General features: G+C 36.6%; 4 protein-coding genes and 1 long non-coding RNA gene across 9 annotated transcripts in view; 2 read left to right on the top strand and 3 right to left on the bottom strand.

Moving 5' to 3' along the window:
• Positions 1–207: 207 nt before the first annotated feature.
• On the bottom strand, positions 208–1950 carry LOC104745587 (E3 ubiquitin-protein ligase SIRP1-like). Of its 4 annotated transcripts, none has more exons than XM_087488565.1 (2): positions 1694–1950; positions 208–1393 (listed from the first exon to the last, which is right to left on the bottom strand). In XM_087488565.1, exon 2 carries the CDS (start codon positions 1371–1373, stop codon positions 372–374), a length of 1002 nt encoding a protein of 333 aa, XP_087344691.1. In that variant the 5' UTR covers positions 1374–1393; positions 1694–1950; the 3' UTR covers positions 208–371. The 4 variants fall into 4 exon arrangements, with proteins under 4 accessions (XP_087344691.1, XP_087344692.1, XP_087344693.1 ...); XM_087488566.1 differs by having other exon boundaries at positions 208–1396; positions 1694–1928; XM_087488567.1 differs by having other exon boundaries at positions 208–1396; positions 1529–1884.
• Positions 1951–2166: 216 nt separating this feature from the next.
• On the bottom strand, positions 2167–4472 carry LOC104745586 (uncharacterized). 2 transcript variants are annotated; one of them, XM_010466873.3, is made up of 5 exons: positions 4134–4472; positions 3750–3943; positions 3176–3566; positions 2622–2768; positions 2167–2484 (listed from the first exon to the last, which is right to left on the bottom strand). In XM_010466873.3, exons 1-4 carry the CDS (start codon positions 4224–4226, stop codon positions 2646–2648), a joined length of 801 nt encoding a protein of 266 aa, XP_010465175.1. In that variant the 5' UTR covers positions 4227–4472; the 3' UTR covers positions 2167–2484; positions 2622–2645. The 2 variants fall into 2 exon arrangements, with proteins under 2 accessions (XP_010465175.1, XP_010465176.2); XM_010466874.3 differs by having other exon boundaries at positions 2167–2433.
• An 85-nt stretch (positions 4473–4557) lies between these two features.
• LOC104745585 (2-C-methyl-D-erythritol 4-phosphate cytidylyltransferase) lies at positions 4558–7108 on the top strand. The gene is made up of 9 exons (XM_010466872.3): positions 4558–4772; positions 4863–5007; positions 5130–5232; positions 5335–5394; positions 5636–5698; positions 5817–6017; positions 6112–6226; positions 6319–6530; positions 6737–7108. Exons 2-9 carry the CDS (start codon positions 4886–4888, stop codon positions 6827–6829), a joined length of 969 nt encoding a protein of 322 aa, XP_010465174.1. The 5' UTR covers positions 4558–4772; positions 4863–4885; the 3' UTR covers positions 6830–7108.
• A 4029-nt stretch (positions 7109–11137) lies between these two features.
• The window catches only part of LOC147926300 (uncharacterized), a 2324-nt gene continuing 631 nt past the window's right edge, over positions 11138–12830 (top strand). Inside the window, exons 1-2 of the long non-coding RNA XR_015582299.1 lie at positions 11138–11227; positions 11327–12830. The exon at positions 11327–12830 is cut by the window's right edge and continues 631 nt beyond it. This is a non-coding gene — a long non-coding RNA (uncharacterized LOC147926300). The remainder of the gene's footprint in view (positions 11228–11326) is intronic.
• Positions 11657–12830, bottom strand: part of LOC104745584 (protein SKU5 SIMILAR 14-like) — a 2364-nt gene continuing 1190 nt past the window's right edge. Inside the window, exons 2-3 of the mRNA XM_010466871.3 lie at positions 12183–12830; positions 11657–12093 (exon numbers count right to left, since the gene is read on the bottom strand). The exon at positions 12183–12830 is cut by the window's right edge and continues 459 nt beyond it. Of these exons, the coding sequence (XP_010465173.2) occupies positions 11793–12093; positions 12183–12830 (949 nt within the window). The 3' untranslated portion in view covers positions 11657–11792. The remainder of the gene's footprint in view (positions 12094–12182) is intronic.

The following is a 12830-nucleotide window of genomic DNA, read 5'->3' as shown; positions in this document are numbered from 1 at the left end:
TTTCCTTCTATTTTTTTTTTTCATTTTTTAAAGGAAATCTAAGGTTTCCAAATTACCGCGTGAAGATATTTGAAACAATCGTACTAGAGACAAGATCAAGTCTTCTGCTCAAAAGAAGATTGGGATGACTCTGCATAAGTTAACTATTAATCTAGTTGTGATTCTTAATGATTTTTGTAATGAACTAACAGGAACAAATTTGAAACATTTAATCAGCAAGAAAATGTTGTAATTAATTCCAGAGAATCCATTTTCCACCAAATCCGAAAAAACTATGTGCAAACAAAATAAACATAAAATACTAAATGACGGATCTCAAATGATCCTCTCTGTTCAAGTAACCTTGACTCAAATTGTGAGCCTTAAGTTTTTTAGTAAGCTGATGAATTGTTCAAACTTGAGTCTGGTGATGATGATGATCCATTCCCCACCACCACAGAATCAACACTGATATCTTCTTCATTGTTTCTCAAACCTTCTCCATCAGTCTTTGTCTCACCATCATCATCACCAGTAGGAAGCAGATATCTACACACAGGGCACGAGCTATGAAGTTCAAGCCACGGCAACAAGCAGTCGCTATGAAACTTATGCTTACAAGGCATCTCTTTCACCTCCATACCAATCTCAAAATCATCCAAACACACAGTACATTGCAACAAACCATCTTCGATTTTCACAATCCCTAGCGCCTCAACAGCTTCTTTAGTAGCTGGAGGTGTACCGTACCGGTTGTTTAAATCATTCTCAGCCAAACGCTGAAGCAAGGCCTCGAACCCAGGTCCAATGAAATAGTCACCTAAAGATCCAGAAGGCACAGAAGTTGTGGTGTCGATGGAGTCTTGATGAACACTGATGGTTTGGTTAAAGGAGTTGATCAAGAGAACAAGCTCGCTGTTATCAGGATTAGTCTCAGATTCTACCAATAAGCCAGCTCGTATCCCTTGAAGGAGATTGGTAATGGCAGCTGAGTGCCTACTCCTTATCCTCCTAATAGCTTCAAGTTGCCTATTTATATCAACTTCTTCTCCATCATTGTCCTCATCATCATCATCATCATCATCATCATCATTTTCATTGTCATCTTCGTCTTCAACAAGAGATTCAGAGTCTCCCTGATGATGTTGTTGGTCATGATGACTGTTCATCATCCCCATCAAGATGGGAGCCCAGAGAGAATCCGCAGTATGATGATGATGATCATCATCAACGGTAACGGAATCTTGAGGAGGAGGATTGTTATCATCCATTTCCTCAACGAATCCGCTTAGACAGAAGTTGCATGTGATGATCTCGCCTTCAATCGCTGGATTCACCGATCGAGAACACATGTGACACCAATACGTAGTCGTCGTCTCTGTTGCATCTTCCATTATAGCACCACCACCACTCTCTGCTTTAATTGCCAAATGAAAAAAACACTGAGAGATTTTTAAACCAAATGAAAATGCAGAAACGATATCAAACCACAGCCAAAACAAAATTATAATCAACAGATTAAAAAAAACTCAAAATCGTATTCACTCACTATAGTCAATCTCGCTTGTCGGATGATATAATTATTAGATTAGGGTTTTCCGAAGAGGTAATTCGAACAACACAACCCAGAAAATAAAAAAAACAGAGGAATCGGGACAACATTTTACCTCTTCGAAACTCAGAAAAAAAAAAAAAAAAAAAGCTAGACTAGTACCAAATCCAGAAGAGGCGAAGACTAGGAAACAATCGAGAGCGAAACCCAAAAAATTTCAGCAGAGTGGGATCATCGTCATCGTCGAGCGGAGATTTTTGTGGGTAATGAAAACGGCTGCAGATCCACGCAGACTTTTTTTTTTTTTTGGTTTGGGTCTTTGGTTTGACCACCTTTTTCAAAACTATTAATCTAATCTCTCTCTTAATCAGCAAAAGCTAATTAGTCAGACGTGGATAAGTTTTCGATTTTCTTAGGTCAAACAATTAATTTGCACGAAACCATTTTTATTTTATTTTTACTGGGCCAGATTAATTTAATTAGTAATTCTACCACGCAACTTTGGGCTGCTGGTCGTTCAACGTCAGGCCCCATGACACGCCCTCTATATACATCAGATGACTCATACTCATCATCATGTGTAGGAAACTTGAGTTAAAAAAAACGAACGAAGAAGATACAATGAGTACCAAATGTTTGGATCAAAAGAAACGAAGATCTTTATACTAAACCTCCAATTCACCTCAAAAGAATGTATTTTTCATTTACAGAAAAGAATGCTGATATGTACATTCCTAAGTCCATATGTCACACCAAATCTATACAGTTTTGAGTAAAATCAGTGATGATTTAAGGCAAATGGTTCTTGTGTCACCCACTATGTAAAATTCCGATCTGCATTCTTCAAGTATATATGGACTTTAGATTGTTCAGTGAAGTTCCTCTAGCCAAAAGCTATCTTCCTGCGAATTGGAAACTACCAGGCAAATCTGAGAAGCTAAGAAGCGCAAATGCTGCAAAGTAGGATTGTCAACACTTGCAATTTTCCACTGGTTAAGAGGCCTAAAAGGCTTCTTTCTATGTCTATATAATTAAATGTGTGCAAAAAATATCCACCAGAAAGAAAAGAAAAAAAGGCTTAGTACAATACCGGCCACAGTCGATAGATGTAGTATCAACGGAGACTTGAATCAAGTGCCTCCAAGGATCTGGAGAAAGGAGACTTATTTCGAGAGGCTTCTGCAGCTGATGATGGGGATCCTTTGTGAATGTCTCCAGCTGAATGATATTTAACCACCTACAAAAGGATACACAAAAGGATGAAAACCTACTTGCTATGGCTGTGTAAGTTTTAGAGGAGTGCTTGAGACAAGAGAAGCAGCATACTATTTATCAAAGCTATAAAGCTCTTGTTTGTTTGTAACTAGAGTGACGAAGAGCAGAAAGGCATTGTTATTTTCTAGATAGTTCATTCAATTCTCACTATATTGCATCAACTGCAGTTTCAAAAGAAGAGCCAGAAAAACTTTTTTATGAAGGGTATTCACATCCACTAACGAGATCTTGGCAGAGTAACCAAGCATCTGGTGATCTGGAAACCCATTGCAAATACATTTCAGAAAACATAGACAAACAAGTGTAAAACCTCATCTACAATGAGTACATAAACTACTTAAGAGAATAACAGGTAGAAAATAGAAAGACCTGTGGCTGTGTGACACTGGGCGTAGTGATATTGCTTTGGCAGCCATCAAGCAGAGGAGTGTACAAGGCTGGTTCGTCAGCAGAATCTCCCAAGAAATCATCAGAACGTGAACGTGGCTTAGGTATAGGAGGAGGCTCTAAGAAGCTATTTCGTGATTCTGGATCACGTGAACGTTGCCTAGCGAAAAGAGGAGGTTCTAAGAAGCTATTTCGTAAATCTGAATCTGATTGACGAGGAAATGAAGTGTCTATAATAGAAGCTCCCAGCCTATAAATCTGAAACCATAACAGAGAAGACGATATCCTCACAACAAACCCAGCAATTTCCATAGCCATAGTGAGTTTCACAGAGAAGATGTAAAAGGCTTTATACATCTCAGAAGAAAGGTTCCTACAATGAAATTCAAATCTTTTGTCAATAATAAGGCAGCAGATGAATAACAAAGATTTGATGATCATATCATTTCACAAAATACAACGAGCCAATCAAGAAAAGTTCAGGACAGTTAATACAATATGTGTTGCAAATTAAACAAAGCCACAGAAACCAAATCACAAGAGGATAGTGACATACCAAATCTCCTTGGAGAAGAGAATGAACCATGAGACATCAAGAAGAATGCCGCAGAAGAGAAGAACCGCATAGGTTCTGCCAAGCTTCTGGCTATTACTCTCGATTGCAACTAACCCAAATAACGCAATCGCCAAATTTATTAGCAAGACTCCATTGTACAATGCCCCTAGTGAACCGATCAACGCGCACCCAATCTGAAACCAATCGTTACAAAATCATTCATCAATATGAGTTTTCTTTCACTTCTAACCACAAATAAACGAAAAAAAAAAAATCGATAAAGGAATCGAAGAAGAACCCTAGCCCCCAAAATAGATATGAATCATTCAGAAGAGAAACAAAAGGAAAAAAAACGCAAAATCAAAAAGAAAATTACGGATTTACCTGAGCGTAAATAAGAATCACAACGACAGATTGGAGCCTAACATAGTCGCGAAGCCAATTATGAATTCGATTTCGTAACGAAACACAGATCATCGTTAAAATCTCAACCTTGCTGCAGCTTTCGTTACTTGTTGTTACTCCGATGTCTCTTCATTATTCAAAACAATGGCTCCAAAATTCTGATGTTGAATCGCAATTTCCCGTCGAACGAATCACAGATGACGCAAGAGAGAAGCAAACGACGCGTTGAGAATTTCCGAGGAAGAGAGTAAAGAGGTTTCTTTGGCGGGATCGCGTTTCCGTTTCTTGTTCAGTGATACGGATCACGGACGCTTAACTGATTGAAGAAATTGGGCCGTATTGGATATTTGTAAAAGCCTAATCTAGCCCAAGACGGTATTATGACTTAACTTATCCAAAACCGGTTATCTCTGTTGGTTATTGATTTTTCGTTTCGAAACGACGTTGTTTAATGCTTTACATGTCGTCGACCTCTACTCATCTTCATATGTGTCGCCCAGATTTGAGGATCGGAGAGATATTATGAATCTGTCGTTCCATTGTATTTGAGACTTGATTTTAAAAAACAAAAAAATCTATTGATCCGTCAATTTCTGGAAACGATCTCAGATTCTTCAGGTTTGTTTCTGATTATTTACTTTTGGATTTGTTAATCGTTTCGTGCGGCGTGATGAATTGTCCGATTGATTTATTTTGTTTCTCCGGTAGGATTTTTTGATCTGACGACGAAGATGATGAAGATTCAAATTGGTGTGGTTGCGTTGTTGGTGGCTCTCTCTGTGTCCTCTCTCTTTGAAATTGGATTGGCTTCTCCGAACACCGTTCCTGCTTTCCTCTGGTCTCCTCATCTCCAGTTATGCATCTCTTTCTCTATCCTTGTCAAATTTGGTACATGGTGCTGTGATATCTGATGTGTGTATCGAACTGTGGCGTTAGATTACTTGTTTAATTGGTGAATTTGATTCTTAAAATCAGGTCTGCTAATGGTGAGTTGGATGAGGCTGTAAACTATCAGGTCGTATCTGCAAAAGATCTTGTAGGTTCTGTGTTCACTCAAGGAGGCTGGTCAAATTTTTTGGTATGGCTTCTTCTAATGATACCTATGATTTTTTTCAATTTCTACAACTCACTGGATGTCATTTGGTTTTCTCATTCTCGTTTTACTGTTTCTTTTGTCTAGTGCTCGGAGAAGAAACTTGAGCAACCTGTTGATGTTGCACTTGTGTTCATTGGCAGAGAGGTAAGGCAAACAAAAATTATCTGTGAAAGATTAAGATCTATTTTGTCAATTCTAGTGTGAGTGATTATGTAAGAGCTCATTGTAACATTAGCATAAATGATCATTTGGAACTTTGGTTTCTTGGTGTGATATTGTGAAGAAACTTATGTCTTTTACTAATTGCAAGAAATTAAGCGTATCTGCTCTGTATCTTCTGTGCTATGCTGAGAATTCTAATATTTACATTCTCTTCTGTTTTCAGTTACTCTCCTCTGATGTTTCTTCAAGAAGGAACTCTGACCCTACCCTTGTTAATACTTTGAATGTAAGTGCAAGTTTTTCATTTCTTCATCACGGAATTTTGATATTGCTTCCATGGAACAGATCGCTGACCTAGTTTAAACATCCACAATACTCTAACATACAAGTCTTGTTTTCAACAGAATCTATTTACAGCTTCCAACTTCTCGCTGGCATTCCCATATATTGCTGCGCCAGAGGAAGAAAGAATGGAGAACTTGTTGCTTTCAGGGCTTAAAGAAGCTTGCCCCAACAATGTAGGAGTCAGCAATATCGTGTTCTCAGATTCGTGCTTTGTTGAGGATGGGACTATTCAGAAACTATCAGGCCTGCAGTCTTTCAAAGTAATACTCGTTTGTAATTTTCCTGATCCCATACCTACTCAATGATACTACCCCTTTCCTTCACTCTCTGGTTACTCATGAATAATTTTGGCAGGATCATTTGCTTGCTAGAAGAGAAACAAGGAAAGAAGGAGAAACTGACTTAGTTGTGCTTTGTTCCGAGGGTTCTGAAGAATCAAAAAGTCAAGCTGGCCAATCTCTTTCAGAGCGTAAGTGGAAAGAACATCATTGTAAAAGAATTACTAACTGATAGATAGTATGAGAAGAAAGAACTGAAGCAATTCGTTGATCTATGCTGCAGGTGAAAGCATCTCCGAACTTGTTAATTCTGTAGAACAATCCGGCAGTAAATATACAGCTCTTTATGTTTCTGATCCTTATTGGTACACATCTTACAAAACTCTCCAAAGGTTTCTTGCTGAAACTGCTAAAGGAAACAGCACTCCTGAAGTTACTACTGGTTGTGATGAACTCTGCAAATTTAAGTCATCCCTTTTGGAGGGCATACTAGTGGTAAGAAGTTACTCTTTTTATTCTCGGTCATGCTTCTGACTTTGGTGTTCATTGTTCTCAACCAAGATTAGGAATTTTATAAACTTGACAAGTGTAATAAAGGATCTGGGTCATATCTAGGTCGAAAGCTAATTTCACTCAGTCTTGTGTTGATTTCTTCAAAGCCTCTGATTATATGTCTCGTCCTTTTCTTTTTCTTTTTGCAGGGAATCGTTTTTCTTCTCATCTTGATCAGTGGACTTTGCTGTATGGCGGGTATCGATACACCGACTAGATTCGAGACTCCTCAAGATTCTTAAGCTGTTGACCCTTAAGAGCCATCCCCACCTTTTGCTTTGCTTTTGACGAGTCTTTTCTTGTGCATAGTGCGCATTGTGAAAAGGTACTTCGATGTCGATTCGTTACATTACTTTAAAAACAGAATCTGCATATGCGATAAAAAAAAAAAAAAAAAAATCCCCTTGTAAACATTTCTTCATCTTGTTTGTGAGTCTTTGTTAAACGTTATAAATTAATAATGGAGAACCGAGTGGAAAAACCAGAGAGACACTGGACGGACTACATTCTTTTTCAGGAAATTTGTTGTTTCTTTACATAGAAATTATATTCGACAGTGATCTCGTGGGTATCGTATGCATATCAATTTGGGGATTTGGACATAGATTTCGTGGGAGAACTCAGGACACCGATGTCAGTAGAGTTTAAGAGTCACAGAGTGGTAGGACATATGTTCCATCATTTGTATAGTTTTTTTTGGTTAAAGAGAAAGTAAATGAGACAATATCATTCATGACAAATTGCATAGATATACAATAGATGGTAATATACTCACATCATGCATTGATGCAATAATAGATATACAGTAGATACACACTGTATAATCTGTTTAATATACGTATATATGTTCTTTGCCATATACTATACTAATAACCACTTAACAGTTTATCATATATTTCTTTGTTTTACTATTCCGTAAATTTGTTCTCTGAATCAATGCTTCGCAAATTCATCTTATGTTGGGGGTCCTTTATATGGTCCCTGCATGGACCTATTGAAAAAGTCTTAAGATCAATCTTTCAGATTCTTTGGTTGACCTCTCTCTCCACAAAGAGAGTAGTATAAATTGAAGAATCATTACGATCGAAAACGACGGTTCTAATTTCTGTTCATCTTTTTGTCACTAGCTACCCCTACACTTATATTTTACATGATACTATTTTTATCCCCTTTTTGCTCAAACTAATATTTGTGTAATCACGAAAAAGTTCCGTAAACATCATTTATAAACAATGTTTTATCTTATGAATATGACATATAGCTTAGTTCAGTCTTACTTCTACTTCTGTAGTAGCACCGTTTTTGTGTAATTTTTTACCTAAATTTCAATTTATACCTACTTTTTTACTATTTTGTTTCCTCTACTGCCACATTATTGAAGTTTCAAGCTTCAATTTTTATATGCACAAACACAATAACATGAAAACCTCCAATTTTGGGTTTCCAATAAAATTTTTCCATTAAAATCATTTTCAGCATGAAAAAAATACTATAGATAGAGGGAAGCACATGAGGCATAGGGGTTTGAGCCAAAAGAGCAGTGAAAATCCCATCGATCTGCCACTCCACCAACTGACATCACATTGTACCCATTTACTTCTTCTTTTCCCCAAGTATCCATTTTCTTGTATAGGCATCCTAAATATATATTTTTACGTGAAATAGCAACAAAACGTTGATGAAAAAAAAAAAAAAAAAAAAGCAACTTTGAGAACAATGTGATATGACAAATTTGCTTCATCTTTTATTGGTTTAAAGTTTTCATAAATTACATATGACATATTGCGTTTTCTTTCTCAATAATGTGTTGTTTACTTTACATATGACATATTGCGTTTTCTTTCTCAATAATGTGTTCTATACTTTACTTACATATGACACATTGATATCGTATTAATAATATTTTGAAAAAATAATGAAAATATAAAAAATGTACGGCCACGCAAGTGACCTACTCGAGCAGGGCCTTTTTGATCTTTTCGATAACTTTGAGATTCCACGTTCTCATTTTTGTGTGTGTGTATACAATATTTTTTTGTCAAAGATATGCAGAACTTAAGGTCTCTATATTTTACCGATTACTTGTTTTATAAATAAACTAAAAATAGTTTATAAAATAGTGCCCTTTCGAGTGCATGTCGGGATAACTAGGGGTACACGTAAATGTTAAGATTCCTCTCTTCTTTTAAAAATGTTTACTAGAATCGCTTTCTATCTTCTCCCTCTCTCTTTCTCTACACATTTTCTTTCCTCGAGATTTATTTCTTAGTAAGTACTAAAATTAGAAACTTATGGTTCCTATCAACTTACCATAACGAGGTCGTTTTTGTGCAAGTGGGTCTTCTTCCTTAAACCACGCCCCTCTTCTTTCATATATTATTGCATATCAACTTGTTTTTGCACAAAGAGAATCTATTTACCTAGGTTAGTCAAAACCTTAATTTCTGAGCTTATCAGAAAAACTCTAAACATTCAAATACATTAATATAGTATTTCTTGGTGATCATTAATTTGTGTTAGCTAGAGAGCATCTAATTTTAGAGATATTTTTTTCGAAAGGGTTTTATAAATGATAAAGGTGGGAAAGGGATACGCTTATTTTTGTCAACGAAAGAAGATTAAAAACAATTAATAAAGAAACAAGACGATTCGTTATACACACTAGCAATCTAAATATCTAAGTTTTTTTATCAAAGTAAAAAGAAAATTAAATATCTAATGGTACATCATGTGTATGTGTATATGAAGATATATGTGCGTGTATATGAATGTGTATTTGTGTCTATGGGCCCATATCTCTTAATGGCATCTGTGAAAGCTGTAAAGCTTTTGCAGCTTGAGAAAACTAATATTATGAGGATGGAGAAGCATGGAGGAACCTTATCTCTTTTAAAAAAAAAAAAATTTTGGTCAAATATCTCTTTAATTAAATTCTTTTATTTTCGATCCTATTTATTCATGTAATTATACTGTATATTATTACAACTAGTTTTATTTTCCTTTAGAATTTGGGGGATTTTGCATATCTACCTTCTTGGGGGCATAAATGAATATAATGCATCTCAAATATAATCTTTCTCTCTTTTCAATTTAATTATTTTATTCCCCCTCACCTCTCTTATCTCTCTCTGCACCGTCTTCTATATAAACCCAGGGCGAGTGAGACCTCTAGTATTCATAAGCAGCCAAACTAATATGTATAGATCTTCCTCTTGCATCTCTTTTGTTACTTTCGAGTAGAAAAAATATCAAAAATATATGGTTTTCACATATACATTTTTTGGTATGTGGTTTTCATATATACAAGTGGGCTATAGTGAAACGCGTATGTGACGGAAGTAGTGTGCAGCCAAGGATGACTTGCCGATTTAAATGATCTTTCTTTATACTCTATTAAGACATTTTTAATATCAAAATTCTTTGGTTCTTGAAGAAGTCAGGAAGAAATTTTAATTGTTATATAGTGTTCTTTATTATATACAATTATAACCAAAAAGAAAAAAAGTAACATGATCGGCAAGTTGTCCTTGGCTACACGTTACTTTGTGTCGCGCTTAGGTGTTATGTGGTAAAGATCACAAGAACTCAACCAAAGGAAGAATGCAGAAACGAGGTAAGTAAGGTCCATAAATCCTGTTTCTTTCCTGAAAACTATATGTTTAAAACCGAATGTTTTTTCTAAGTATTGAATAAAAGGTTTGTATCTAGAACTAGTTAAAATGCTCACAAAGATATATATTTCTTGGTCTATATTTCTGTTTCGTTATAGTTTTATATATGAGGATCTTATCTTATATATCGCAAAGTCCAGAATAGTTAAATTTCTGGAAGAACAAGATCTTGATGAATGATGATTTTTTCACTAGTGATTAAAGATTTTTTTCCCCCTGGTGAAAGGGTTGGATCACGCTTTGTATACATCTATGTCTTATCTGCTCAACACGTGCTTATCAAAAAGACATATGTATTGTTCAGCCAATTTATTTTTTGTTTTTCCTCTAGAATTAGAAACTATTTGTAAAATTGTTGCCAAGAATAACATGAGTAAAAACGTTCTGCTCAACGGCAGCTTCGAACTCTCTCGGGTGGAAAGAGACGGTCGCATCGCAGTAGGAAGGCAACTAGGCTAACTAAGGCGCTTCTCGTTAGTTAACAATAAGTTTTCACACCAAACTAAATATTATAATTAGGGTTACTGAATATATACTTTTCTTTATTAAAACTATAATATGGTAGTCCAAAATTGTAAATAAGTAATAAATTTTCACGTGTGATATAAATAGAGATTGTATATCTTAAAAAAAAAAAAATACATGCAAGAAATAAACTACTACTTTACATTTTCTCTTTTGCTATATATTTCTTTAATATATTTTTACCGACAACAAGTTTTTAAAAAACAAAAAAATAATATTGAATTATGAATTAAAAACATCGAAGAGAGAAAAAAAAAAAGCGTAAGCTTCTTCGAGTCGCATCGTCACAACACACGCGCGCGTGAACTTTGTTTTTCACCGTCTATCTCCTTCTTAAACTTGTTTGACTTCAACAAGCATCAGCTTGTTTTGCTCTCAGCTGCTGAGCTGACGATGAGAGACTGTCTTACGCTTGCTTGCGGTGGAATTTAATTAACCTTTCAGGTGAGTTAGGGTTTATGTCAATCTAGGTTTCTTTTTGTTTCTTTTTGTTTCTCTGAACTTTTGGTCTTTAGTTTTCTGATTCATGTAATTTGCTGCTAGGATTCGGGAATCTGATTGTGATAATTAGAAGTCAAACTTCGATTCCTCTTCTTTCGAACAATATCACACTGTGAAACTAATCTGGTTTGCATGAAACCAATATTTGAATCTCTTATTCGCTAGTGTGGTCTTTTCGGATTTACTCATCGATCGATATGATCGAGGAGACTTTGAAGGATTTTATTCACAGAATATCCACAAGGATTTAATATCTTTTCTACTTAATCACTTGAGTTTAATTAATTTCAAATGTCTCTCTGTGAGTTGAACAATAGTCTCTTGTGTATAAAAGAAGTCAATTTAGGTTATAACTTATAAGTGAAACAACAATTTGGTCTGTAGTTAAATTATATATAGTAGGGTTTAATGAGATTAGGAAAGGGTTAATTAGTCACGTAATACACTCACTTTGGAAAAGTAGAATTTTACATATAAATGAAATAAAAAAACTTTGTCGAAGTGAGGCTTAAATAGTGTAAGGTGTAGGTAATGGCAAGCCCTTGACGATACCGCAAAGGTTGGTGTTGAGAGGGATGTTGTACTCGTCTCTTAGTGATTTTTCAGGTGAGAGAACACTGATGTACAATTGCTCGCCCAAGTATCTTCTCTCCCAGTTCTCTGATCTGACGTTCCACATACCGGCGTTGTCGAATGTCAAGAGAATGGCTGACCACGATTTGGGGTACACTTGCACGGTGTGTCTGCTAACTGCGTCGAGCAAGTTGTAGTTACTTCTCTTCTCTGGTGTCCATCTTCCTGGCTCGGAACTGCAAAACACATGTTATATAGAGCTAAGTGTTAGGGATCTCATAAAGAAAGACCTATTGCGAGAATTGGTTTTGAATGGGAGGCTTACGCGACAGCGAAGAAGGAGTGACCGTCCAAATGGAAGGATTGCATGCTTTTCTCGTGGTTCTCGAAGATGATTTCGACAAAGGTACGGAAAGTGATGTTGAGGACATTGGGCTCGACAGTTAGTGCTGTGATCTTGGCTGCTGGTTCGTCCTTAATGACGTTGTACTTGAAAACCTTCTCGGCCATTCCGAAGTACTCAGCAAGCTTCAAGGGAGTCTCGGTGTCAACGTGTGATACACCGTTGAACCCAAACCTGACCTTTCCGTTCACCACATTCTTGCTGTTGGCGAGCTTGATGGTACGGGTGATGTTGATCTTTCCGTAATGGTAAGATCCTTGTGGGTTAGGTCTGGCAGCACTAGCGGTCAAGTTCCATCTGAAGGATCTGAACTGGTTGAGAGACCAAGCCCAGCCGACGGGAGCCTTGGGGAGCTCAGCTGAAGCCTCAACGTTGCTTCCTTCGTAGCTCAACACACCAACAGTGCTCACTTCCTTCTTGAGGAACCTAGTGGATGCAACCATGTAGTAGTTCTTGGCCACTTGGTCAGCGGTCACTAGCACGGCAAAGCACTGTCCGACGTGGACGTCAAGAGAGTCGTAGTCGTTCTGGAGGACGTGAGAGCCTTCCATCTCAACAAGCTTCATCTTG

The sequence above is a fragment of the Camelina sativa genome, chromosome 15 (assembly GCF_030686135.1).
Source record: "Camelina sativa cultivar CO46 ecotype springtype chromosome 15, ASM3068613v1".
NCBI classification, from domain to species: Eukaryota; Viridiplantae; Streptophyta; class Magnoliopsida; order Brassicales; family Brassicaceae; genus Camelina; species Camelina sativa.
The sequence above is the reverse complement of the archived record's forward strand: the minus strand, read 5'-3'. Positions and strand labels throughout refer to the sequence as shown.

Coding starts and splice junctions, on each gene's coding strand:
- LOC104745587 (XM_087488565.1), bottom strand. CDS start 1,373: ATGGAAGATGCAACAGAGACGACGACTACGTATTGGTGTCACATGTGT.
- LOC104745586 (XM_010466873.3), bottom strand. CDS start 4,226: ATGATCTGTGTTTCGTTACGAAATCGAATTCATAATTGGCTTCGCGAC. Junction 3,567..3,749: donor CTCTTCTCCAAGGAGATTTG/GTATGTCACTAT, acceptor ATTTCATTGTAG/GAACCTTTCTTCTGAGATGT. Junction 2,769..3,175: donor CCAGTGTCACACAGCCACAG/GTCTTTCTATTT, acceptor ATCCTTTTGTAG/GTGGTTAAATATCATTCAGC.
- LOC104745585 (XM_010466872.3), top strand. CDS start 4,886: ATGATGAAGATTCAAATTGGTGTGGTTGCGTTGTTGGTGGCTCTCTCT. Junction 5,233..5,334: donor GAGGCTGGTCAAATTTTTTG/GTATGGCTTCTT, acceptor TCTTTTGTCTAG/TGCTCGGAGAAGAAACTTGA. Junction 5,395..5,635: donor TTGTGTTCATTGGCAGAGAG/GTAAGGCAAACA, acceptor TTCTGTTTTCAG/TTACTCTCCTCTGATGTTTC.